Genomic DNA, 26,574 nt, shown 5'->3' with positions numbered 1-26,574 from the left:
ATCTACCTCATATAAAGTGTTTTCTCATTTGCGAACACTGCTACGATATCTTATACTATCGTCTATCTAAAATTAAATCGTTCTTATTGCTATTTTTAACAAAGGCACTCTTTTGCCTCTCTCTGTAAAACTGTGTTTACACTGATAAAAATAGGCAAAATTACTAATTTAGTTAAAACCATGGAGCTTCAAGTAAACATGTTTGTCTCCATCGACAAATGCAATTCTACTATAAAATTATACAAAATATGTAAATTTATATTTGATACTATGAATAGAAAATGCATAACTGACATAAATATTTTATTTGTTGACCTGGGAAAAAATATATGAGTTTATGAATAAGTCTGTGCTTGGAATTCTACTTTCTACCACAATAGTCTACTTACTAATTTTACTACTCTGTGGTATTGAATTCATCTGTGGACTACTCTATAATTTCTACTCGTTGACGTGCAAGGGATATTTTTTGTTTGATATCTAATTTTCAACTTTCATGTTATTTTTTATATTCGTCTTACCTCCTAGTTAAACTTAATAGTGAAACTATGTTCTCTAATAACCAATCGTGATATAATTTCAAGGAACGTCTGAAAACCTTGATTACTGAAGTTGGTAAACTATATAAGATATCCTCAAAAGTACTGTTAATTCTACAGGTAAAATTTCTTTTTTGAGATAACTGTTAAGCACTTAATAGGTAATACACACTTGCAATGATTCCATGCGCTTTACGCATCAGTTGATATTGATATAGAGACTTACTTTAGAATCATTTTCAACTACTTACATCATATATGATTTATGCCAATATGTTCTTTACCGCGGCCTTAAAGTGAAAGGTACATTATTATTTTAAACAGTTAGGATTATGATAATCATGGTTTTGTGTATGTAATATTGTTACAACCAATTCTTGTATAGTTTAAAAAACGTAACTATGTTCGTAGACTCAAACAATTATATTAACAGAACTCTCAATTGCTTAATAAAAAGCTAGATTTTGTTTTTATGTTTTATCATAACAACATCCAAAACATTGTTTTCTACTGAAGTCATGGGTGATAAGAATTATCTACAGCAATTGATTTTTAGCGACAATGGACCCACAAGATCAGATGGAAATGAAATACAATACAGGAAATGAAGTAGGGGGTTTGGAATTATGTATAGTTTGTGGAGATAGAGCTTCAGGACGGCACTATGGTGCTATTAGTTGTGAAGGTATGTAGCACAATTTGTTACTTTTAGGTGTCAAAGCATATAAAAAATCCTTGATTGAGATTTTTTTAAAATTATATATTTACAAATCCTTATTAATTCATGATTACAAACCATTCTCTTACTTATAAATAAGCATTAAAGATTATTTATTATTTTAATTTTTTTTCAACTGTAATGACAGTATTTGCTTTCAATCCCAATTCACTGTCAAATGTAGCTAACAGGTTCCTGTTATTTTCAAATACAGTAGAACCTCTATAAGTCGAACATCAAGGGAAACGCCAAAAAATTCGAGTTATAGACTTTTCAACTTATGGAGGATTTCGACTTAGGCGGATTTTGATTCGACATAAAGAGTTTGAGGTTTATTCTTATAAATTTTGAGTTAGAGAGGTAAAATAAATAAAAATTCAACTTGCAGAGGTGACAAACATATTTTTATTTATTATAAATCAACATTATTTCAAATCATTTTAAAATAAAAAATATGGCATTAATAAAAGTCAGTAATTTTTTTTTGCTTTCTCTATCTATAGCATTGTCTAATCTATAAAGAGCAGAAAATTCTTCTTCTTCAGAGTTACTGGTTTGCTCTATAAAATTACGTAAGGTATTCAATGCGATTCGCGCCTCTTTGATGGAAACCCATGGAGCGCATGTACTATTCACGTCTTCTATGTCATCTAAATCATTAGTATCGGTTTTCTGAGCTACTGAATCGATAATTTCGTCATCAGATAATGTCCCAGCAGTCATAACTCCATCATCGCATGAAACAAAGTCCTCAAAGGATATTCCTGATTCAGATAGCACTGCGTTCCATTCTGCAGGAGGTGAATTAGAAATATCTTCGGTTTCAGCTACTACTGTTGACGACGATGAAAAACCACAGTGTACATAACAGTTTTTTATTGTAGTAGCAGTAACATTTCGCCAAGCTTTATCAGCCATTCTCATGGCTTGCAATACATCTATAGTAGAATTCTTTTTTTCTTCCATATTATCCAGCATGTTCCTGACAACTTCTTTTCGATACAATGACTTGAAGTTTTTAATGATACCTTGGTCCATAGGCTGTAAAATTGATGTGGTATTGGCAGGCAGGTAATGTATTTTAACAGCTTTCATTTGTGGAATATCTTTATGAGCTGTACAATTATCAAGGAACAACAAGATTTTTCTTTTTTCTCTGGCCATTTTCTTATCAATGCTTATGAGGCAGTTTTTGAAAATTGCAGAAGTCATCCATGCTTTTGTATTCGCTTCATATTGCAGTGGTAGTGATTTACATCTTGAAAAACAATGAGGTTTTTTAGATTTGCCGATGACTAATGGTGAGAGTTTTTCTGTGCCCGACATGTTTGCTCCTAGCAGGATAGTCAAACGTTCCTTGCTATGCTTCCCACCATGGCATTTATCATTTCTAAAAGTTAGAGTCTTATCAGGAAGACATTTAAAAAACAGGCCTGTTTCGTCAGCATTGAAGATATTGTCAGGTTCGTAACCATGTAACAAATCTTGCAATTCACTTTTCCATTTGTTACAGGTTTCAATGTTGACACTTGCACTTTCCCCACAAACTTTTTTAAAAACAAGTTCCTGTCTTCTTTCGAATTTTTCTAACCATCCATTACTGGCTCTGAAATTAACGAGTCCCAATGATTTAGAGAATATTTGGGCTTTTTTTTGTAACAGTGGTCCACTAACACTAATATTTTGGCTGCGACACTGCTCAAACCATTTAAGTAAGCACTCCTCCAAGCCCGGATATTCTGCAATTCTTCGTCTTTTGCAGGACAAACTTTGACCATTTTGTATTTTTCTCATGATGTCTGATTCATTTTTTATTATTGTTGAAAGAGTACTCATTGGCAGGCCAAATTGTTCAGCAACATCTTTCTTTTTTTGACAGCTCTTCACAGCTTCGAGCACTTCTAATTTTTCAGCAAGACTCAAAGTTTTTAGTTTACGTTTCACAGCACTCATGTTAACTGTTGTACTAATTGATGTGTATTGCAGTAGAACAGGGTTCACAACCTGAAGCCAGGCAGTTATCGTACCAGGGCCGTAAAATTATCGTATATGTGATCCATATACGATAAATTATCGTACAGTCAGGAAAATGGCTAAAAATACTTTAAAAATCATATGAAACGTGAAAATAAAATGTTGCAAACGATTTATAGTTTAAATCTTGTAAACTTGTGTTTTTCAAATTGAAAAAAATAATACTTAAAAAAAAATAAACTTAATTCAATCTCTTCCGTCAAAGAGGAACAAAATACGCAATATTTTCTCGTTGAACAATATGGTGTTCGCTCTAAGTGATATACCTATTGTCCGTAAACATCGCATATTATTTTTATCACTTAAAATTCGTTAGGTATTAAAATGTTATCGAAGACTTCCAAATCTGCGTCACCATACAAATCGTGAATTTTTTGGCTGGGCATTCTGATGCGTTTTTGTGTTTGTACATTAACGCTTTGTTCATCTACTGTAGTTGCCTTGTGACAGCATAAGTTCCTAATAGAAAAATAAGCCAATAGATGGCACTGACACTAAAAACTGTAATTGTTATTGGGCTATCTGTGTAATCATCAAATTTTTTATCAGACTGGAAATTATCGTACAATCTGCGTACGATAGTCATGTACCATCGTACATCGTACGTAGCTATGAAATTATCGCAAATGTACGATAATTATCGTACGGTTGTGAACCCTGCAGTAGAACCAAACTACTTCTGGGGGTCTAGCCAAGATGGCTTAACAGTAGTGTATGTAGAAAGTCGAAAACTAAATTTGTATGAAAATGACAGCTCGTGTCGACAGTCGGTAGCCTAGGCCCTAAAGGCGTGAGTCGGGATACAATAAGCGACGCCATGACAGTGCTACGAAAAGACACACATTAACGCTTACGCTATTCGGTAGCCAACGGCCAATTAATGTTTCGACAGTGTAGAAAAAACGGCGTTTCTCCGCCATGTTTTAGCGTGATCTCAAAAGCTGCTGTTTGCAATATTTAAGTACAACTATTGCCATCTTTAATGGCTACCGTTTTAAAAACATGTCATATTTTGGACGTTTTAACGAAATGGTTTTAATTTGTTATCTGTCTTTTTTTAACGTTCTCGTGTAATTATAATAATTTAAACTAGAGTTAATATTTTTAAGTTAAGAGTTTTAGTTTTTCTATGTGAATCAATGCGAGGATAACATAATAGACACAGATAAATATGAAAATATCAAGAAAATCAGCAAATTAGTAGAGGTAAATCCTAGTTATATTGGATATCTCTTATTGATATTTATATTGCATGTAAGTTCATGAAATTGTTTTTTAATTTGAAAAATACATATACCATTTAATATTGCATATATTATGTAATCACAAAGTAAAATTATTGTACATTTTATTTGTATATTTCAGATGATAAAGCAGTCACTAATGAACATAATTAGAAGTTCTAAATATATTAATCAAATAAAGTGGATTTATAGGTACTTCATGAACTTTGGAAATATAAAATCTAGTGAGCAATACTAAGGAATGGTAAGCAGATATTTTCTTTAATTATTTACTAAGTTTATATACTAGAGAAGTTATTATAATATTGTTAATGAATGAGAAGTTTGAATTCAAGTCCTTTGGGAGTTACTGACATTGTTTGGTTATTAAGAACTTTAATTGACAATAAGCAGCAGTGACAAATTAAGTATATTTTTAAGTTTAGAATTAAGTAAAGAGTTTTAATACTAAAGTTACCTATTGAACAAACCTTGGGCCGATCTTACAGTTTAGTTTGTCAGTTTTCTATTTGATCAAAGTACTAACTAAAATATTTTCTTTTCAGAAAAAGAGAAGCTATGGAGTATGAAATAATGGTTGGTTAAGTAACATTACCTCAAGAACAGGAAACAGTAACTGAAACTATGTTCTTCTACATTTAATCTTAATAAGTTCAGCAGTTTGAATGTTAATGAGACATTATTATAAACAAACTGCATTTGTAGATTTTGGGAAGAATTATATCTTTACAATAACTATTATTATTTACATTTGTTGTGTTAAGGAAACAATCACTATTTTTTTTAATCGCCCAGGATGTATTCATAGTAACTGTAGGTATCATAGTAATTTTATGAAATCATCACAACATCTAACGTTAGGTTTTATGAATTGAACATTTTTTTGTATATAACAACACAAACAAGATATTGACATTGCTGCAAACTAACACTTACATTTATTAGTTAATTATCTACATATATAAATATGAATACATCTACATTAGGTAGTAATGCATTTCATTTGATGCACCTGTGTGTGTTCAGTAGTAATGTCTGTATTGTTTAATAAGTTGTTACATATGCTTATTTTTCTATGTAGACTGCATTAAGGAAGATATTTGGTGCCTTATTTTAATGAAAAATAACCATAACTGAAACATTTTTATTTTGCTACCTGTTTGTTTAATATTCCTAACTATTAGTAGGTATGGGTCTTTCATATATGCATTATCTGTATATTCTTATAAAATAAACTAATATTGTGAACCACTTTAATGGCTTTTCCTACTAAAGAAGACATAGGTAAATTACCAAAAATAAAACTGACAAATACATAACATACAATGTTTATTCATTTCTTACTTAAACAGATTTTGCATTTACATATTCACTAGTAGCAAATCACTGATATAACCAAAAGTTAATTGACATGAATATTAACTTAAAATAAGCATCAAACTTAAATTTATATCTAAGATGTTGGAGCATCAATATGGAGTCAAAGGTTGATTAAGGGTTATAATTTAAGACTAAGTTTCTATTTTATAATTTTAATTAATCCCTCTTTTTTTATAATTATATTATAAACAATCAACCTTTATGACTCTAACTTAAACTGAAATTGTTTGATGGACATAAACAGAGATAATTCCAACTAGTAGCAAATCACTAATCTATACTTATATAAAAATCTGCTTTCAAATTGACATTAAAAATGTTCAAGCACAAACACCAAACCTAATTAAAGCTTAAATCAAACTCTAATTTCAGTGTTCACACTAGTCTATGTTTCTATTGTTTTTAAATTCCTTGGACTTTATCAACTTCTAGACAACCTTATTTTCACTCTTTATTCATCAAACCACAGTACTATTTATATTGTTTCTTCTAAGCGGTAACAAAATATGTTGCTTCTTCATTTTGCAGATTAGTTGTGAGGTCAAAACTCGAATCCTAAAAATATCAAAGTACTACTAATTATTATTATATATCGCGATTATGCAATTTCAAAATATTGTATTTATTTGTAGCCTTAAATTTCTGAGAAAACATGAAACAAAACATAATTAATTTAAACATGCAATTAAAATTCATATATTCACTTTGCACCTTCCGTAAATTCCACTTAAATCGAAAATTGTTCCAACCTTGCTGACATTCTAATGTCCCTTTTGCAATAATATTGTAAAGTTTTAACTTCTATTATTTTGTTTATAAAAGTGACATTAGGAATACATTTAATCCAGAGACAATATGACGGAATAAGGTGCTACGAACAGCAGCTCGCATCTACGCTGTCGACTTTGCGGTAATGTATCGACATGCCTCTTGGCTACGAACGAAGCGTTTTCGACAGTACAATTACGCAAAAGCGGTAGTGTATGTAGAATACTTTTCGACACCAATATGGCTAGACCCCCTGACAGTATTTAAGTCGAAAACAAATGACTGGCTCAGCTAAATTTCAAAGGGAATGAAAATTGAACACCTGACACAAAGCAAGCAAACACGTGTTTCCATGAGTCATAAATTTATTATTGTATACTCCTAAAATGTTTTCTAAGAAACAATAGTGTACTCACATTGTCGGCAAGTTCTTAAAGTCGGTAACTTATTTTTGTTCGAACAATAGAGATAATAAATTCCAAATGGACAAGTTGTAAAGGTTGTAAAATGAAACGTTCCTATGTTCGAGATACAGAGGTCAAATTTAATTTTTCGAGTTATAGAGTGAAAATATGTACCAAAATGGCTTGGAGGGACTCGGTGATTATTTCGATTAACAGAGGGTCAAGATTTCAAGTAATGGAGGTTTTGGTGTTTTAAGGGAAGGGAACAAAACATTTTTTCGAGATTTGGAGGTTTTTGATTATCGAGGTTCGACTTAACGAGGTTCTACTACCACCGTTAACGTTAGTAAATTAATCTATTAAAGCTTTTTATAAATTTGACAAATACTTATAAATGATCCTAATCCTTGGGATTGATTTGCTCCAGTTCAAACAATTTGTATGACTCAATACTTGGCGATTAAAAAGAGTGGCAGAATGTTTCTTGCCAGTTCTGTTTACCCGCTCTACGCCCTTGACTTGCGAACTAGTAATAAATGTAAATTTACAATTAATTTAACTTGTTTTTGACATTCATAACTGTACTTGTTTAGCTACATGAATAATGATATTTTGTGTTTGAGTTTGAACCAAGAAACAATATACATATACTTATATTAATGTAATCCATCTAGGGTGCAAAGGCTTCTTCAAAAGATCAATCCGCAAGAAGCTTGGCTATCAGTGTCGAGGCAGTATGAATTGTGAAGTTACAAAACACCACAGAAATAGATGCCAGTACTGTCGTCTGCAGAAGTGCTTGGCTTGTGGTATGAGAAGTGACTGTGAGTATAAATACTATAATTACTTAAGCTTTTGCTAAAAAAGTCCCAACCGTTTAAGGCAAGCTTGACAGAATGTGCATGCCCAACCTGGTCTAATCAAGTGAAACAAAATATGAATATATTAATATTCTATAGGACATTAAGGGAAAGTGATATCGTAGATAGGATATTTTGCTGAAAGAAGACTTAATTTTATTTTGAAAATTAAGTATTTACTGTTTCCCTTGATGTTCCATAGTCTTGGAATATGTATGTGTATATAGGAAAAAAATAATTTGTATTGTAGAAAATATTTAATATGAATATGATTCTAAAAATCTCAGATAAAATTTAATTTGAAATAGATTCTACGAAATAGTGTTGACTAATGCTAATTATCAGTTTTCGATATTATTTGTATTATTTACATAAACCCATTTATTTCCATGGATGACAGAAATGGTAGTCTCAATGTTACTCAAAAACAAACTGCAGATTGGATTCCTACCTAGAGTATACATCTTTTTAAAAGCCTAAAATATACAATAATAATGTTTGGAACAAATAAAATGAGCAGTAATTCTTGTATTGTGTGGCACAGCGGTCCAACATGAGAGGAAGCCGATAGTAGAGAAAGTGAAGAGTGAACGGGATGTTCATGAACGACAAGCAGCCTATTCAAAACTATTGGGACTTGCCAACCATACACAAGGACAGGTATGTAGAGAGGTTTAAATGAAATGCTTAAGAATAAATCGTAATATCTATATTTAATTGCAAATTTATTGTAATTGCATTTTTGACAACTTATGTTCGTTTTCTTTAGATAAACCCAAAGGAGGAAGGAGGCGAGGCATTTGGAGCAGTATCTCCAGCAGCTCCAGCTTTAAACTTTGCTTTAGCTGCCGCTGTTGCTTTCAACAAAGGGAATCCAGGTAGATTTGTGATGGTCCTATGTCACCAATATTCTTATTTGTTAAATGAAGAAACTGTGTAAAAATTACTCTTTGTACTCGTTAAGTAGTGTTGGTCTAGTGGCTTCAGCGTGCGACTCTCATACCTGAGGCCGTAGGTTCGAACCCCGGCTGTGCACCAATGGACTTTCGTTCTATGTGCGCATTCAACATTTGCTCGAGCGGTGAAGGAAAACATCGTGAGGAAACCGACATGTCTTAGACCCAAAAAGTCGACGACGTGTGCTAGGTACTGGAGGCTGATCACCTACTTGCCTATTAGATTTAAAAATGATTATGAAACAGATTCAGAAATCTGAGGCCAAGACCTAAAGAGGTTGTAGCGCCACTGATTTATTTTTAAAAATTACTCTTTAGACATAATTTAGCAACCCACAGCTTTTTTATGATTTATTTTCATAACAATTGTAATTTTCAGCTGTTTCTCCATACTTGGGTAGTGGCCCCAATGAGTTGGATGGAGCAAGACGCCAACAGCTCATGTTGCAGACACAACTGGCAAAGAATCTCTTCAAAATGGGACAATTTGGTAAGGATACAGTTTTGTTATTTACTTGTTATGTGGTAAATGTTTAAAAATCATTAAATTTATCTTTTTTTGGTCTGAATCTGTAGGCCAGATTATCTGTGCTATCTACATATAAACCTGCATATACTTTTTATATTTCTTTTCATTTACATATTTTCTTTATGTTCAAGTTGATACTTTAATTTGTGCCTCTATATATTGTGTTTTTGACATGAAACATTTGTGAAACGAAAGTTTATCTGTATTTTACGTAAATTAAAGATCAATTATTTTTCTTTGTTTAAAATAGTATCCAAATCGATGTTGATCTTTGTCTGATAGTACAACAAATAACCATGGAAAATAAAAAGCTCAAACCACCACACAGATGTTTATTTTAATAGCATGATAACAAAAATAAGAATTGTAATTTCATATGCAGGTGCAATAAATGAATACCTGCAATCAGCGTACGGGGCCACGCCTCCTGACGTACCCATGACCGCCTTACACGCAGCGGACACACAGCAAACAGATGGCGAGTATTATTCCTTATTTATTAAAGCGCAAAAAAACTGAAATAGAATATCTTTATATATATAATTCTTCTGTGAGTGTGTATGTCACTGAACTTCTGTCAAACGACTGGACCGATTTTGATGAAATTTTTTGTGTGTGTTCAAGGGGATCTGGGAATGGTTTAGATTCACAAATCAGCCCGCCAGATGGCGCTGCAGTCGGTACTTTCATACTTTGCTTTACTAATTGCTTGAAATATCATGCAGGACAACGTCTGTCGGGTCCACTAGTATTATATACATTTATAAAGGAATCGCATCGCTAATCTATGCTTAACTTCTGCATAAATTAATTTTTGAAGTTATACTTCTTTAGGCGCGTTATGAAAAATTGATGAGAGTGAAATTTTACGATGCGCGCGCACCGTGACACAAAATTAACAGAATGACGTTAGTGGCGCATGTTGGCACACACGCTGCCTCTGTTCACTGTGTATTTATATTTATAATATTTATCCACAGGCTTTGAGTTTGGTTTTGAGTACATTTAAAACACGTGTTTTCATTTTGTTTTAATTATACAAGTGCGAATTTTATATGTGCGTCGGAATTGATAATCAGAAGTGATTTAAATTGAATATTTAAATCAATACTAATTAATATTAGAAAATAATAATACATATAATAGTAATATAGTATAATATAATAGTATATAGTAATAGTATTTATTTATTTAATTTTTCAAATGTAAACTGAACTTTATTGACTATAATTACTCCTTTTCCAGTCTTTGATTATTTAATTGTAATTAATTATTTGCATGCAATCAAAAACTATTTTTAATAATGCCAAAGAAGTATAACTTCTTGCGCGCGTACATTTTTTTATTCATATATGCATTAAATGTTCCAATAGCGACAGCAATACCCATCCCTACATTTTTGTTTGCAAGTTAGATGCAGTTCTCTCAAAATCCGTAGTCCTGACGTAGCATCATATAATTGAGATCGGGATCGCTATTATAAGTTATACAGTAAGGGTTGTTAGGATGTTAGGCCGTCCATAGACACTGCTAGAAAGATCGCGAGTGCGTTGTCGGTTTAAATAAAAAGATCCTAGTTATAGGATTTGCTCAATCATCATGGTTTTAGTTATATTTGCGGTAGTAGTTTTTGTCATATCCACACATTTAAGTATATGATAACAGACTCGGCCAAGCGTTGCTGTGGCTAAGGTTTTTGTTATATTACATAGTAGTGAACTATTCAAGGGAAATGGTAGGAGAACACCAGTCATGAGGACCACCATGCTTTTTTGGTGGTTATGCCATTAAATTGTAGCTTATGTGAAACTTTCAACACAGCGCCATCTGTTAGTATTGTGAAGTTGTCAAATAATAAACAAATAATTTGCGATAAAATAATGGTAATGGGTATAAATTAGGATGTAAGGTATCCTATCTTTTAAATTGGATCAAACTACACACGTTGTGCAAATTTGATTGATATCGGTTCGGTAGTTTAGGAGTCCATAGCGGACAAACAACGTTACACGTAATTTATTTATATTAAGATTATATAGTAAGTATTTAAAGTTTTAAATTAAAACATTTTATTAATTCTATTTTATAGGTGAAGAACTAGGGATCTTCAGTAACCCGGACTCACTTGAATTGCCCTTATCCCTTCCGGGGTCGGGTGCGCCTGCGCTGCGATTACACGCGGCGTGTGAAGCGGCTGCTAGACTATTGGGCGCTTTAGCTAGATGGGTGCTATCTATGAGCACAGTTACTGCGTTGCCGTAAGTATAAAAAAGCTGTAAACCAGTTCTGTAGTCCAATCGGGCTTGGAGCAGACGCATTTTGGCGTTTTCTTCATAGTGACTTTTCCTTAAGCCAGAGCCTTCTACGCTTCTTTTCTTCTCCTTCTGTGCTTGATACGTAATTTTTTTTGTTTTGAATCGGGAATTATATGACTATTATTATTCTTAAAATATTTGTAAGCAGCCATTTTGCCATTCAGCGTTCGACTCTCATACCTGAGGTCGTAGGTTCGATCCCCAGCTGTGCATCAGTGGACTTTCTTTCTATGTACGCATTTAACATTTGCTCGAACGGTGAAGGAAAACATCGTGAGGAAACGGAAATGTCTTAGACCCAAAAAGTCGACGGCGTGTGTCAGACACTGGAGGCTGATCACCTACTTGCCTATTAGATTTAAAAATGATCATGAAACAGATTCAGATATCTGAGGCCAAGACCTAAAGAGGTTGTAGCGCCACTGATTATTTTTGAAATAAATATTGGAACGTCCAACTGTAAACCCCCAGAGTTTTTTTAAATTAAAAAAACACGTTTGAAATTTTAGAGAAAACTATTTTCCAGTTTTGAGATCCAAGTTACGCTTCTCCGCAAGTCCTGGGCTGAGTTATTCGTTTTGGGCCTTTGTCGTTGGGCCCAGCCTTTGGGGCTGGATTCTCTTCTGCCTCTAATGTCTGCACACTTACACTCTGAGTTACGGGAAAGATCAGAGAGTAGAAGTGGAAATCAGAGCAGTGAAGTCACTACACCGGAGGTAACATATATACACATATTTTAAAAATTTACCGTTTAATTTTGATTTTTAATGTCAATTGAATTTGGCTATAAAGCAAACATGGTCATGGATCAATTAGGAAAATAACTCGTAGGTCATGTATGACTGCACATAAGATTCTGGGTTCAAATGGCTGGGGGAAAATGAAAAATCATTGCGTATTTTCTTGTGGGAATTATTTATTGAAACATTACAAAATAAAAAAGAAAAACAAGTAAAATAAATTACTGGTGATGCAACGGGCGGCCTTATCGCTAACAAGCGATCACTTCCAGGCAACCCTAGTAAGGGGAAAAAAATAAAAACAAGAAATAATAAGGGTAAAGGTTTACAAAATTGGGAAAAAATTATGTATATTAAAATTTTATGTAATATTAAAACGCACACACACAACTGAATTTTTTCATTGTGTATTTTACCTAATAAATGACGAATGTAGAACGTAAGAAAGTTAACAACTAAAACTAATAATTAAAACAATAACCAAATCCTTACAGATAACAATATCGGACTATTCAGACGAGCGCATAACTGAAGTATCAACGATGCTGTCGCGTCTTCACCAAGTGGTCCATAATATGCACCAGCTACGCATCAGCGACCGTGAACACGCACATTTGAGGGCTTTATGTCTCTTTTCGTCTGGTAAGAACATACAAGTGATGTTCCATTTCTGTGTACTGATATTATTGTATATTATTTTTTCGAACATAAAAAAAAATTCCTAGTTGAGTTAGAGAAATTACCGAGTTGTAGATTTTGAAATTCGCAAACGGTGAAAAATTTTGCCCAATAAAAACCCAAGCTCAGTTGGTATCACGTATGAATAACTAATAAACAGATTCTATAATAACGTACATCTAACCGCCACCATGCTTTAAAGATCGATTCCCAAACAAAATGCGTAAAAAGACTCAGGCTTATTATGTAAAAAAAATGACGGTACTCCAAAATAATTAGTAGTGGTAGTTTAACGCATGTCAAATGCATTTATTTATTATATAGTTTTCGTTTTTTAAATTTAGAATCCGTGCGTTGGACAATCCCTTAATTTCACTTTATTCGCAGATGGCGTTCCAGATTTTCTGACCCGAAAACTTCAGGACTATCAGATGAAAGTGCTGCGGTCTCTGCGCTCCATTTGTGACGAAGAGAGGGCGTTGACCCTTGTCCTACAACTGTCAGTACTACGCAGTTTCACCCCGACCTTTATAGAAGATGTCTTCTTTGTAGGCTTCGTAGGAGACGTCAGCATCGATGAGGTGATACCTTATTTGTTGAATGCGGAACGATAAGTAAGAGCATTTGGGAGCGTTCAAGTAAACATCACGCAATATTTGGAGATTATTGACCCCCCCCCCCATGTAACGCGCCGTAACGTTTTTCTGTACCCAAGTATAGTAAAACGTTTCGTGACCACCTAGTGACTCTTTATACGTAAAAGTTACTATTATATGGTCTAAGTCGAAAATAATATAAACAATAACGCGTAATTCAATCCCCGCCCCGCATCGTAACGGTTTACAAAAGGACTCCCCCCCCCCCCCAAAATTCGTTACGTCGTAGTTGAACGCTCCCTTATGGCAAATCAGTGTGCTTCAAAAATACTATGTGATAGAGTCGGTGCGGAAAGAACCGGCGTGGCAGTTATGAGAACTAATAAAACTCTTATTTGCCACGCCTTAATGTATTATTATGATAATTTTATACAATTAATTTGATCACATTAAGTATCGAGAACTGTTGAACTATAATGATGTACATAACAACAAAATAGGCCTCAAATCCAACAACGGTTCTCTTTCTGCACAGACTCTAACCGTTATTTAAAAATGACATTACGCTTGGTCACGTGACCTATACAAACTGTATTCACGCTAGTGTCACCCTACCCAAAGTATTTTTGCCTATGTACGAAAATAAAAAATTTCGTTTTTGACATGGGTTGCTGGAGGTAAAACTACCCACATGTACTAAGAAATTTTGATTAAGAATGCTATTTTAGCACAATATAAAGCTATATGGACTTATTTAGATGCCAGTGAAAAATTACGAATATGTTATATTAGTTTTATTTAAGTCAATATACATACTATTTTTAAACCTGATAATTGGTTGAAATTTCTCTAATACACTAATTAAAAAATAAATATAATCAAGACCACTTCCATAGACATAAGTTCTAATTCTCGTGCCTGCTCATATAAGTGCGCGTTGTTCTTGACTTGTTGTGGAGTTATTCTAAAAGTTATGTCCCTATTTCCTATACACAATATTAAAACATATTTTTTAGACCGTAAACAATTATATGTGACAAGAGAATTTTGAAAAAAAATCCAGTTGTGCCTTAAAATAGGTCTAGTTCTTCAAACTGTCTTCCTATTTAATAATTTAGATATGATAATAATAATCCGTCCGATAAGTTAGAAATAAGTTATTTATAAGTGCCTTAATAAAAATTATTATAATCTACCTTATTATTTTATTTATTGAACTATATCCTATGTCGCATAAGAACGGAGGTCGCTTAGGTAAAGAGGATTAGGATAATAAATATGGGAACCTGCGTAGTGCCACGACACTAGTAATGATATTCTCACGTAGCTCGAGTTTCGCTTTGGGAAAACGGTAATTTAAAAATATATATTTAAATGTAAGACTGGGAGACTTATTTCATTATAAGAAATACCTAAAATAATAAAGTCAACTAATACGTGGGTAACACTGAACATGTTTAGAACTGGCCAGTTAGAAACATTGCTAATGAAAACTTTTTTGAATATAAATTTTAGAACTCTGTTAACCTAATGTAGCATATTGCATTCATTTGTTTTATTAATTGGCGGCAAATCTAAAACTCTTGTTTCACGTGAAAGAACCCAACGCGAGAAAATTGTCGGTCAATGATTTATTATGACTCGTTGTGGGCTTACTCAACAACAAAGCTATGATAGGCTGCGATTTGCATTTCTTAATGAAGCCATCACCCATCTCGACGCTGTATTTGACATCGACACAGGTGATGAAACCTGAAACCAAAAGACATCAGCTCAGTGGGTGTTTCCTTTCGAGGATCGGCCAACTAAGGTAAAGAAAGGAAGAAGTCAAGGAAAAAAGATGATTCCCTCATTCATTAGTCGGAAAGGTCATTTCGCGACAGTTGTGCTAGAAGACAAAAGGACAGTTACTGCTGGTATGTCAGTCGCTGTTGTCTTGGAAAAATTCGACAGCAGCGCCCTCGAAGCAGGATCCTTCTTCACCACGACAATGCTTCAGCGTACAAAACGGACTGTTGAATAATTCACTATGGCAGATAATGAATCATCCGCCATTCAGTCCTAACCCTGGCGCCCTACTACTTTCGTTTATTCCCAAAAACTAAAGATAAAATTCGAGGTATTCGCGAGGAATATATGAACTTTATGCTATTAAGTATTGCATGACTCTATTTTTATGAGTATTGTTTTACTGTATAAAAAGTTGATCTATTTATGATTCCATTTTTAAGCTTAGTAGAGCAAATTTAAAATTATAAGCTGCTCTTTCAAAAAAAATCAATATTAACGCTATTGTTATACTATAAGTAATTAAATATACTGTAACATTATTAAATTTTATTATTTAGAAAATTTACATATAATTTTATATATTTATTATAATCTTTATAAAATATAGTCTGGATCAGCCAATTCCTCTTCCCAACTGATTGCAGTCTTGTCCTTCCAAATATACTGCCCTTTAACAGAGTCTGGAGCATCTAATGCCAAGTAAACCGGAGCACGTGCTGCTTCATCAATAGTTAGTGGTCCCCTATGTAAAGTCATATCAGTGGCCGCATAACCAGGGTTCACTGCATTTACTATAATACCTAAAAAAACATATTTCTAAGTAAGTAAAGTTATAACAACGACAGGTTGACACAAAGACTGATGATAGCAAAAAAAATTAAATTGTGGAATGCTTAGAAGGCTGTATTCCGGTGGATCCATATATTATAGATGTACAACATTTTATTTTATTACATACTTTTAATGTCATGTGTTGTATATGTGTTTACATGTTAATTACGATTTCGTCAGCCCGGACTCCCAAAAAAAACCAATAGTTAGCTAGGTATTTATTACATTTAAACTTATAATTAAATTACAAAATGACATCCGTTATCGATGCTAGATATATACGGAGTGCCAAACATATTTTATTTAATTAAAATGTTAAATCGCGGTAAACACTGTGTCAGCAGAGTAATTCCTTGAAGCCGGCACGTTGACCATACACGTGCCGCGATGTCAGCGATCTTCTTTAGGGTACCGTATGTAATTCCTCCACCCTCAGAACAGCAACTATTTGAGCACTTTGAGGGAAAATGTTGCTGGTACTCCAGGTTTTTCAGAATCAGGAACAGCATATATAGGGTTGCTTCTTGGTTCTTCTTCTGGTGTAGTAGGGTTCTTTCGCAGGTATCGTCGAAGAATATAGGCAAGGAAAATTATAACTATACCAGATACAAGTGCATAGAGGGGCAACGTTGTATGGTACAGTGAAGAATCAAAGTGGGCAAGACGTATGGGATTCTGTAGCATAATTCTGTTTTCCAGATGATGTAAGTTATCGAGATTTAAAGAATTTAGAGTTATATGTGGAATCTCGTTATTTTGAACTTCAGTGAAATTACTTCGTATTTCGGTGATCTTCAGCGGCTGTCCCTTGACTTCATCTTCGCTATTGGTTATCTTAAAGGTATCTGTTCGTAATGAACATTCATGGGGAATTGTTGCTAAGTAGCTGCCAGATAAGGATACATATTCCTGCCGTTCACATTGAAGTTCGACATTCGTAGGCTTTGGGAAGACAATAGTATAGTGTCTATCATCCAGTTGTTCCATAGCTTGTCTTGTAATGGAGACTTAAGTGGGGCTACATGATTTATCTAAAGATTGATGAATGATGATACTCTGGATACAATCTGCGTGTTCTTGTGGCTGGTAATAATTTGTGCTTTTCTCACAGAGAAGGTATTCGCCGACTTTCGGGCATTCGGTTTGCAAATACATGAAATATTTCCCATTGGTTGCTATGAAAGGATGTATAGGTATAAAGGTCTGTTGGAATTTATTAGGAACAATGGCAAGCCTAAATAGGTCGTAACTATCTTTAGATATTATAGGAATTTTAAAAATTATAACAATTCTCTTACCTATGAAATAACTACCTGGTTTTATAAGATTATAATATTCTCTCAAATCAATATCTAAGATTTCATTATTACTATATATTTCTCTTAATCTACCTATCATGTATTCTAAGTTATCTATGCTTATCATACTATGATGCGTGCTCGCTGCACGTATAAATCCTAAAATATTCTCTATTCTAATTAGCTCTAAATATAAATCATCTGTATTTTCAGTAATAATAGCTAATAATTGAGCGAATTTAGCAAACTTAACTTCAAAAAGATAATGCTTATCCATAACTAATTTCAGTGTTTCATTGATTTTAATTTGATTTTCCGCTAAATTACTAATAAGTTGCGAATATTGGCTCGTCCAATTTTTATTAATACTTATATGATCATTTAACTCAGAAACTAATTTATTTTCATTTGCTTCTAATAACTCTATAGCTTTATTAAACCTTTCAGCATCTTTATGATCTAAATTACCTGTAAGACCTTTAATTAATGATCCTAATCCATTAATAAGTCCCCTTTTTACTTTAGAAGGTTCCAAGGTTTTTAATTGCGAATCTATTTTTGACAATTTAGTATGAAGATAATCAATCTGAATTTCATATATAGGCAAAGTAGTATTATCTAGTTGAATTTTAAAATAGTCTAACTGTTCATTTATAGAATTAATACGATTTTCTAGTTCTGAAAGTTCTAAATATTGTATAAAGGTATGATAATGAGATATTAGCTTAGCTTGACCAAGTTTAAAGGGTAAAAGTCCAGGTCCATTGTCAAGAGTCTCAAGTTTTATCTCTGCTGCCTTCGTCATTGTCATTATCAGTATTAGTCGGTACCTGTAACAATTTTGATGACTTTGGTACTCGTTTCAAGCGACATTTAGCAACAGGTCCCTTTTTCTTTGAAGTGTAAATGTGTATGGGTAGATCTGCAAGAACTGTGTCGTGAGTGTATCGTGGTGCTAACTTTTGTCTACTTGCTAAGGGGTTCTTAATAAAAACCTGCTGATCGGGTACATATTCAGTTTCTGGCTCACGATTTTTATTTCTATTAGTCATTAAATTCGTACGGTCAATATTTGTAGCTTCGCTAATCATTTCATATACTGTCTTCATTTGGTCTCTATGAGTTATAATATATTGTTGCATAAGGTGTTCAGCTAAATTAAGATCTAAAGGGTCTCTAGGATCAAAATGACCTCTAATGATATCGTGTGGTCTACATTTGGTGAAACTATGTACTGAACTGTTATAAGCTAGGATTGCATAAGGTATTTGATTTATCGTGGGTTCATCTTTATTTTTCAGGCAAAGGATACGAAGGTGTTCTAGTAAGGAAGAATGGAATCTTTCAATAATTCCGTTGTCATTAGGCGAATGAGCTAGTGTTCTATGATGATTAATCTTATGAAGTCTAACAAATTCTGCGAAAAGTTGATTAGTGAACTCAGTCCCGTTATCTGTCACAATAGTCAAAGGTAGTCCATGATGAGTACTGAAATGTAATAGACCTTGAATGATACTTATAGCTGTACCATCTCGTAAGTGATATGCTTGGCCGTATTTTGAAAAATAATCTACAAAGGTAAGATATTTTTCAGCTTGCGCTGTGAATAGGTCCATATGAACTATCTCAAAGGGCTTTGTTGCAGGTGGTACTATGTTAAACTGTGGTCTAATTGGGTTTCTGTCATATTTAGTCTGTCCACAAATTGTACATTCATTTATATATTTAGTAATTTCTTCCCTCATTTTAGGCCAGTAATAACGACGTGATAAGGCTAAATAACATTCATTGATACCTCTATGGTTAGTTTTACCTTCATGATAGTGTTTAATTATTTCTTGCTGCCGTAAATACTCCTTAACATCTTCTAACTCGGTTTTTACTAAAACCAGATGCATAGAGTTACATTTAAAGTTATTTTGTAAGATTGGGATTATCGAATACATACCTAATGGTGGAGTTATTTTAATAGCAGTCTTTATTTTAGGATTGACAAATTCTTTTATTGCATTTATGACATCTTGTTCTAATGAAGACTCTGAGACTTGTATATGCGTACGCGTATGGGTATCAAAAGGTTTAGTAACATTCGGTCTTCTTTTAATGTCACCTACTATAGTCAAACAAACCTGTCTATGGAATTTGTTAAGTGGTTCATCTGTGATAGGTATTTCAAGGATAGGATTTTCAGCGGATGTGTGTGCTGTTACAGTGGTAGATCCAGGTGGCTCTGGTCTTACTGACACATCTATACCACATTCTTTAAGAAGTGACTCTATTTCCTCGTTATTGATTTGTACACGGGATAAAGCGTCAGCGTTGGTATTATATTTTCCTTTTTTGTAAATCACTGTATAGTCAAACTCACTTAATTTAAGTCGCCATCGCGTCAGTCTCGAGTTCGGTTCCTTCAAATTCATAATCCACTGGAGTGGTTTATGGTCTGTAATAATTTTGAATTTCCTACCAAACAAATAGGGTCTAAAATACTTAGTTGCCCAAACTATTGCCAAAAGTTCTTTTTCGATAGTACTGTAATTCAATTCACTGTCACTCAATGTTCTAGAAGCATAGCAGATCGGTTTGTCAGAGCCTACTGTGCCTTGTGAAAGTACTGCCCCTAAAGCTACGTTGGAGGCGTCCGTTGTCAGAATGAACTCTTTGTTAAAGTCGGGATATTGTAAAATAGGATCGTTAGTAAGTAAGGTTTTGCATTTCTCAAAGCATTTGATATAGTCAGAGTCTAAAGTTATTTTGTTAGTCTTTTTAAGACATTTAGTCATCGGTTTCGTTAGTCGTGCAAAGTCAGGTATGAACTTCCTATAATAACCCAATAGTCCTAAAAATTGTTTAATTTCCTTTGTTGTTTTAGGTAAAGGATAATTTTCTATGGCTCTAATTTTATCGGGGTTCGGTTTAATACCTTCATTACTAATTATATGACCAAGGTAAGCAGTTTCAAGTTTTAAAAATTCAGATTTGTCCATCTGGATCTTAAAATTGGACTCTCTCAGTCTGTTAAATACTTTTTCTAAATTAATTATATGCTCCTGCAAAGATGTGCTAAAAACTATGATGTCATCAAGGTACACTAAACATATCTCATTTTGTAAACCCTTAAGGATGTTGTCCATTACACGCTGAAATGTCGAAGGTGAATTTTTGAGTCCCATTGGCATGCGTAGAAATTCAAAGTGACCGTGTTCTACGTTAAATGCTGTCTTCGGTATGTCTTCAGGATTCATCTCGACTTGGTAAAAGCCAGATGCAAGGTCAAGAGTCGTAAAATACTGACATCTACCTAATTTGTCTAAGACGTCAGTAATGTTTGGAATAGGGTACTTATCGTCAATAGTCTTGTCGTTTAACTTCCTAAAGTCCACTACAAGTCGCCATTTTTGTCTACCAGATGCATCAGCTTTCTTTGGGACTACCCAAATGGGTGAGCTCCAAGCAGAGTCAGAAGGTCGTATTATCCCTTGTTCGAGCATTTTACTTATCTGTTCCCTAACTTCCTGACGATGTACAAAAGGATATCTGTAACTTTTGGTATAGACTGGGTTTTCATCATGAGTTCTAATATTATGTTTGATTTTATTAGTGAAGGTTAATGGTTCGCCTTCAATGTAAAATATGTCAGCGTAACGCTTACAAAGTGTTTCTAAATTTACCCGTTCTTCGCTATTTAAATGATCAGTTCTAAGTCTGTCTAAAACTTGGTTTACCCTGTCTGAGTCCAGTTCAGTATAAGAACTTTCAAAGTTAAATAAGTCAAGTTGTAAAGGTCTGTCTATTGGAAATACAATGTCTTCGTCTGTCATATTCTCAACTTCTACTATACCAGTCCAATCAGTCACATTAGTAATGCATTCGTGAATAATGCAATTACTTATTATTTGTTCTGGTATAAACACGTCACCATCGTCATGATGTATCGGTATACCAACTAAACGAGATGATTTCGCTGGTATTATTTGTTCTGTGAATTTTTTACATTTATAACGCAATAGAGGGATTTTTGCAGTGTCAGTGATTAGTATATCGTCTTTAAAATCGATTCTACAGTTTTCTAATAAATCTAATCCTATCAAACCATCAAAATAATTATGAAATTTATAGATAAATAATTTTATATTTTTAGTATCATTAAATTCAGGAAAACTAGGAATTGATATTGAGTGTTCATGAACACTTGTTAATCTAGAATTAGTAACTTCAAAAGGATCGTACATTTTTGGAATATTACCGAAATATTTATCTACTGCTTCAGGACTTATGAATGATTGGTTTGCTCCTGTATCAATAAGAAGTTTTAAAGGTGGATTGTTAATTTTGATATAAGGTAATTCTTTTTTTGATTGTATATTTAATTCTATTCTGGTGGGGAATTTCGATGGCTCTGTTGAAAATCCTGACGTTTTCTACCTTTGGAATGTCTCGGTTCAATGTCTTTACTAGTACTAGGCATGTTATTATTATAGCGAGTATCCTCTATTGGTGGTAAATCTTGCTGTTCATAGTACTGATTATTATCTGAGTCACAATAAGAGTATTGTCCATAATAGTCATTATAGTCATATTCAGTATTACAATAATTATAGTCAACATAATCATTGTCGTATTCATAATCATTATAATCATTAAATTCATTAAAATTAACTTCTCTAAACTTAAAGTAATTAGATGGAGGAGGATTGCCGAATTTTTGCCAATCATGACCGGTAATTCTAGGTGGTAAAGGTTTTGTCACAAAATGACTCACTCCACTCATAGGCTTAGGGCCAGAATTATTCTGTGGAGGGTTCCTGTTAGGTATTCTAAAACCACTGTTATTATTAGGCAATGGTGCTCGGAACATTTGCTGAGTACGCGTTGGTTGCATAGGCATGCGCTGATGACTATTAAATTGGGGATTAAAATTAGGTTTATGCCAACTAGGTCCGGGTAAAAATTTAGGAGAATTAAAATTATTATTCATAGGAGGAAATTTAGGCTGTGTAAATTGTTGGTGTGAGTTGTGTGGTGTTAATGGTAATAATGGTTTCTTCAGATCTGTTGCTAAATTATTTCGCTGCTGCAAGTACATAACATTAAGTTCATCCTGGACAAATTCCAAAGCCTTCTCAATTGTTTCAGGTCTCATACACCTGATTCTGGACCCGAGAGGATCTTTTAAACCTCTTACAAACGCTTGTAAAGTTAATTTTCGATATAAAATTCTCTTAGCTTCTATAGTTGTCTCTAATGTCTCGTGCAACGATACATAAGACATTATAGTGCTAAAAAGGTTTTGGCATTTGTCATAAAATTCCTGTGGAGTCTCATTACACTGTGTCGCTAATGCTAAGTCATTGTATAGTGCGGTCTCATCCCTTTGGTCAGAAAAATTATTAATTAAAGTATTCCTAATACCTATCCAATTTTCAGGAATACCATTTGAATTTATTGTACGAGCTGCGGAACCAGTAATTTTATTTAAAATGCCATTTATAACACATAAATTCGATAATTCATATCCTAACTCGTCCTTCACGCATTGAATTACGATCTGATCACATATTCTAATAAATCTAGGGAGAATATGTGGGTTACCGTCAAATTCAGGAACTGGGCGGAGAGCCTTATATACTGTATCAGGATCCATTTTATATTTTAAATTACTAAAACTTAAATTCAACCTACTGTCTAAACTTTGAGGGCAATTCGAGCTCTCAGGAAAATTATTTAAATCTACTGAAGGGCAATTCGAGCCTTCACTTAATTGACGATTCGAGTCTATACCTAATTGACGATTCAAGTCTACTAAGCTATCCCTACGAATTTTATGCCTGGAGGACACAGGACTATTTTTCATAGGACGGAAAATTGTGACGAGGAGAAAGCAACACTGATGGAAAAATAATTCAATGTACTCACATAACTCGTCGACTTCCCTGGTTTTCTTTGCGTTGTACTGAAGTTTGAGTACGCCCCGGCTGCTTCCAAATGTTCTTTGATATTTCGGTGAACGCTTAAAAGCGATAGCTAGAACGACCGCGCGCGGTGTCGAATCTAGACCCCGGAAATCTTCTTTATAACGATCGTAGTAGCCCCGAAAGTATCCTACCGACTGCGCCAATTACGATTTCGTCAGCCCGGACTCCCAAAAAAAACCAATAGTTAGCTAGGTATTTATTACATTTAAACTTATAATTAAATTACAAAATGACATCCGTTATCGATGCTAGATATATACGGAGTGCCAAACATATTTTATTTAATTAAAATGTTAAATCGCGGTAAACACTGTGTCAGCAGAGTAATTCCTTGAAGCCGGCACGTTGACCATACACGTGCCGCGATGTCAGCGATCTTCTTTAGGGTACCGTATGTAATTTGTTTATGGAATAAAAAAAGCTATATTAATGTCATTAAACTTGACTAACTTAAATAGAGAAGAAATTACCTCTATCAGCATACATTCTTTGTTGTATCTTGGACAATGCTGTTATAGCAACCTTAGCAACAGCATAGCTTGAATTTCCCCAGTCTGCTGCCTGAGTGCCTTGTTTCGCTGCATCAATATATTCTTGCAGCATGCTACACAAGCCTTCTATAGTTAGATTAGGGTCCTTAAACCGATTCCTCAACTTCTCACTCTTGATTTTAGTCAAATGCCCACAAGAACTTGTTATGTTAACTACTCTTGCACCATTGCGTAGAATTGGAAAGAGTATTTGGCAAGTCGATAGAACAGAGTAGAAATTAACAAACAAAGTTTGTTCTGCCTGAACTATGACAGGTTCCGGAGCATTAGTTTTAAAAGCAATAGCAGCATTGTTCACTAGAATATCTATACCCCCATAATTTTCTTTCAAATGATCACGCAATTTTTCAACGCTCTTAGGGTCTGTGATGTCCAGTTGATGGTATTTTGGTCGCAGGCCTTCTTTGTTAAGTTCAGCGACTGCATTCTGTCCGCGATTTATATCTCTTGAGGTAAGGTAAACGTCACCATCAAATCTCTTACAGAGACCACGTACTATGCCAAAACCGATTCCTCTATTTGATCCGGTAACAACGGCTACTTTAGTGGGCATTTTTCTGAAAACTAATATTGTTTTAAAAATCATTTACTATCTTATACTATCTCACCTTATCTTATCTTTAAGTATAATATTTATTTTTATCACATCCGATTCAAAGTACCTGATTACTTATTTGGAGTATTTATAAAAATAATGTATTGGCCGTTTTAGGGCTTCTACACACGTACCACAACCACACCACGACGACAACCACACCTCAACCACACCACGTAGCCGAGCGTATATTTTGTATTGAAAATGAATAGGACTGTTCACACGTACCACATTTGCAGTCGTTATCGACCGTGTGTGTGATTCCGACCCCATTGTAACCACAACGCAACTACCAGCGACACTACGAGCTAGTGGCCGACCACATCGCAAACTCAACGACATTTTTTCGCTATGAAAGTCAAACTGTGTCTCGACATTTTGTCGGTACCACAACGCATCTACATGAAGCTGCAGCGACACTATTCACACGTAACCACTGCTTGACAGCATTTCACAGTCGTTGCAACGTGGTGTGGTTGTGGTACGTGTGTAGAAGCCCTTAGTCCCTATGAAAATTATTTATAAATAAAAAGCTCAAAGCAGATCGTATTCAAATATTCTGATATCTTCATCTTCTTGTTTACCTAGGTACCTATGACTTTCTGCTCTGTTTAGGTGTTAAACTGAGTTTGTGAGATTTTTTTCCTGAGACTGTTTTACTGTAATAAACATGGTTGAGATAAATTATTATTTTCAGTCAAGTACTAACATCACATTACCATATAGCGGATACAATATTTTTTTATCAAGTCATTAATTTATAGAAAAGGCCAATTTACTAATAAATGACGCTACGTAGATCAAATATTTACTCATCACTTTGATAACAGTGTCACCTTCGATAGATTATTTTTTTCAGGTAAAGCTGAGCTTGTCTGAAAATATAACATAATGTTTTGAAATAATTGTAAAACTATACAATTAGTTTTTATAAAAATAACTGAACTCCTATTGCTATCCATAAATATTTTGTAAGTACATTTTAAAATCATAGTAAACGATAACCCTATTATTATGAGAAATAAAGCACCCTAGTGGCAGTGTCCGAGAAGCCAACTGAACTTCCGCAGGACAAACCTTAACATGCAGCATCTGTAATATTCCGAAGTTTCTCCTTCAATATAAAATCTAATTAACCAAAGTATTAAATACAGGTTTTATGCATACGACACCTTCACGACAATGCCTCAGCGCACTCCGCATAACGGACTGTTGAATATTTGACTATGGCAGGTGTCGAGATAATGAGTCATCCGACATTCAGTCCTGCCCTGGCGCCCCGACTTTCATTTATTCCCAAGAACAAAAGATAAAGAGAGAGCATCAAGCCGATCAGTAAGACATTGGACAATTCGACAAGCCCTTTGGTGAATTTGGTCGAAAGGAAGAAGCTGGTATTTGGGAGCACCAGCCCAGAGATGTGAGCAGTATTCCATATGAGGTCGTACTTGAGCCTTGTAGAGCTGCATACGTTGTACCTCAGTGAAATACTGCTTAGCTCTACCCAAACCACCCAGCTTTTTGGAAGCCAGTTTGGCTTTTTCTTCCAGGCTGTTTAGGCGTTCATCTGAGTTTGTGAGTTTTTTTTACCTGTGAGGTTTTTTTTTATTACTTTAGTCTCTACCTCCTAAGACCTTCAATACAGCAAGTACTAATATAACATGTTATGTCATTAGCATGTAGCCGATAAAATATTTTTAGTTTTATCAAGTCTTTATTTATAGAAAAATCCAATTTACAAATCAATGACGCGACGTACATCAAATATTCAC

The 26,574-nt window shown here is 34.0% G+C and overlaps 2 protein-coding genes and 3 long non-coding RNA genes across 8 annotated transcripts; 2 read left to right on the top strand and 3 right to left on the bottom strand.

Moving 5' to 3' along the window:
* Nucleotides 1-435: 435 nt before the first annotated feature.
* Nucleotides 436-13,833, top strand: LOC125057161 (nuclear receptor subfamily 2 group C member 2-like). Of its 2 annotated transcripts, none has more exons than XM_047660661.1 (11): nt 436-659; nt 1,096-1,224; nt 7,762-7,911; nt 8,495-8,607; nt 8,717-8,825; nt 9,283-9,393; nt 9,815-9,910; nt 11,522-11,690; nt 12,274-12,463; nt 12,982-13,129; nt 13,553-13,833. In XM_047660661.1, the coding sequence occupies exons 2-11, from the start codon at nt 1,101-1,103 to the stop codon at nt 13,777-13,779; spliced, it is 1,437 nt and encodes a 478-aa protein (XP_047516617.1). In that variant the 5' UTR covers nt 436-659; nt 1,096-1,100; the 3' UTR covers nt 13,780-13,833. The 2 variants fall into 2 exon arrangements, with proteins under 2 accessions (XP_047516617.1, XP_047516616.1); XM_047660660.1 differs by having other exon boundaries at nt 8,492-8,607.
* On the top strand, nt 4,464-5,277 carry LOC125057162. 2 transcript variants are annotated; one of them, XR_007118173.1, is made up of 3 exons: nt 4,464-4,497; nt 4,657-4,779; nt 5,081-5,277. It is a non-coding gene; the product is annotated as an uncharacterized LOC125057162 (long non-coding RNA). The 2 variants fall into 2 exon arrangements; XR_007118172.1 differs by lacking the exon at nt 4,464-4,497 and adding an exon at nt 4,499-4,545.
* LOC125057163 lies at nt 6,306-6,737 on the bottom strand. Of its 2 annotated transcripts, none has more exons than XR_007118174.1 (2): nt 6,627-6,737; nt 6,306-6,470 (listed from the first exon to the last, which is right to left on the bottom strand). It is a non-coding gene; the product is annotated as an uncharacterized LOC125057163 (long non-coding RNA). The 2 variants fall into 2 exon arrangements; XR_007118175.1 differs by having other exon boundaries at nt 6,620-6,699.
* Nucleotides 13,834-15,487: 1,654 nt separating the features above from the next.
* Nucleotides 15,488-26,562, bottom strand: LOC125057239. The gene is made up of 3 exons (XR_007118185.1): nt 25,999-26,562; nt 24,960-24,964; nt 15,488-15,754 (listed from the first exon to the last, which is right to left on the bottom strand). It is a non-coding gene; the product is annotated as an uncharacterized LOC125057239 (long non-coding RNA).
* LOC125057237 (carbonyl reductase [NADPH] 3-like) lies at nt 16,139-24,771 on the bottom strand. Its single transcript, XM_047660809.1, has 2 exons — nt 24,127-24,771; nt 16,139-16,352 (listed from the first exon to the last, which is right to left on the bottom strand). Exons 1-2 carry the CDS (start codon nt 24,758-24,760, stop codon nt 16,147-16,149), a joined length of 840 nt encoding a protein of 279 aa, XP_047516765.1. The 5' UTR covers nt 24,761-24,771; the 3' UTR covers nt 16,139-16,146.
* Nucleotides 26,563-26,574: the final 12 nt, after the last annotated feature.

The sequence above is a fragment of the Pieris napi genome, chromosome 16, assembly GCF_905475465.1.
Source record: "Pieris napi chromosome 16, ilPieNapi1.2, whole genome shotgun sequence".
Classification (NCBI taxonomy): Eukaryota; Metazoa; Arthropoda; class Insecta; order Lepidoptera; family Pieridae; genus Pieris; species Pieris napi.
This window is presented reverse-complemented; position numbering and strand designations above follow the sequence as displayed.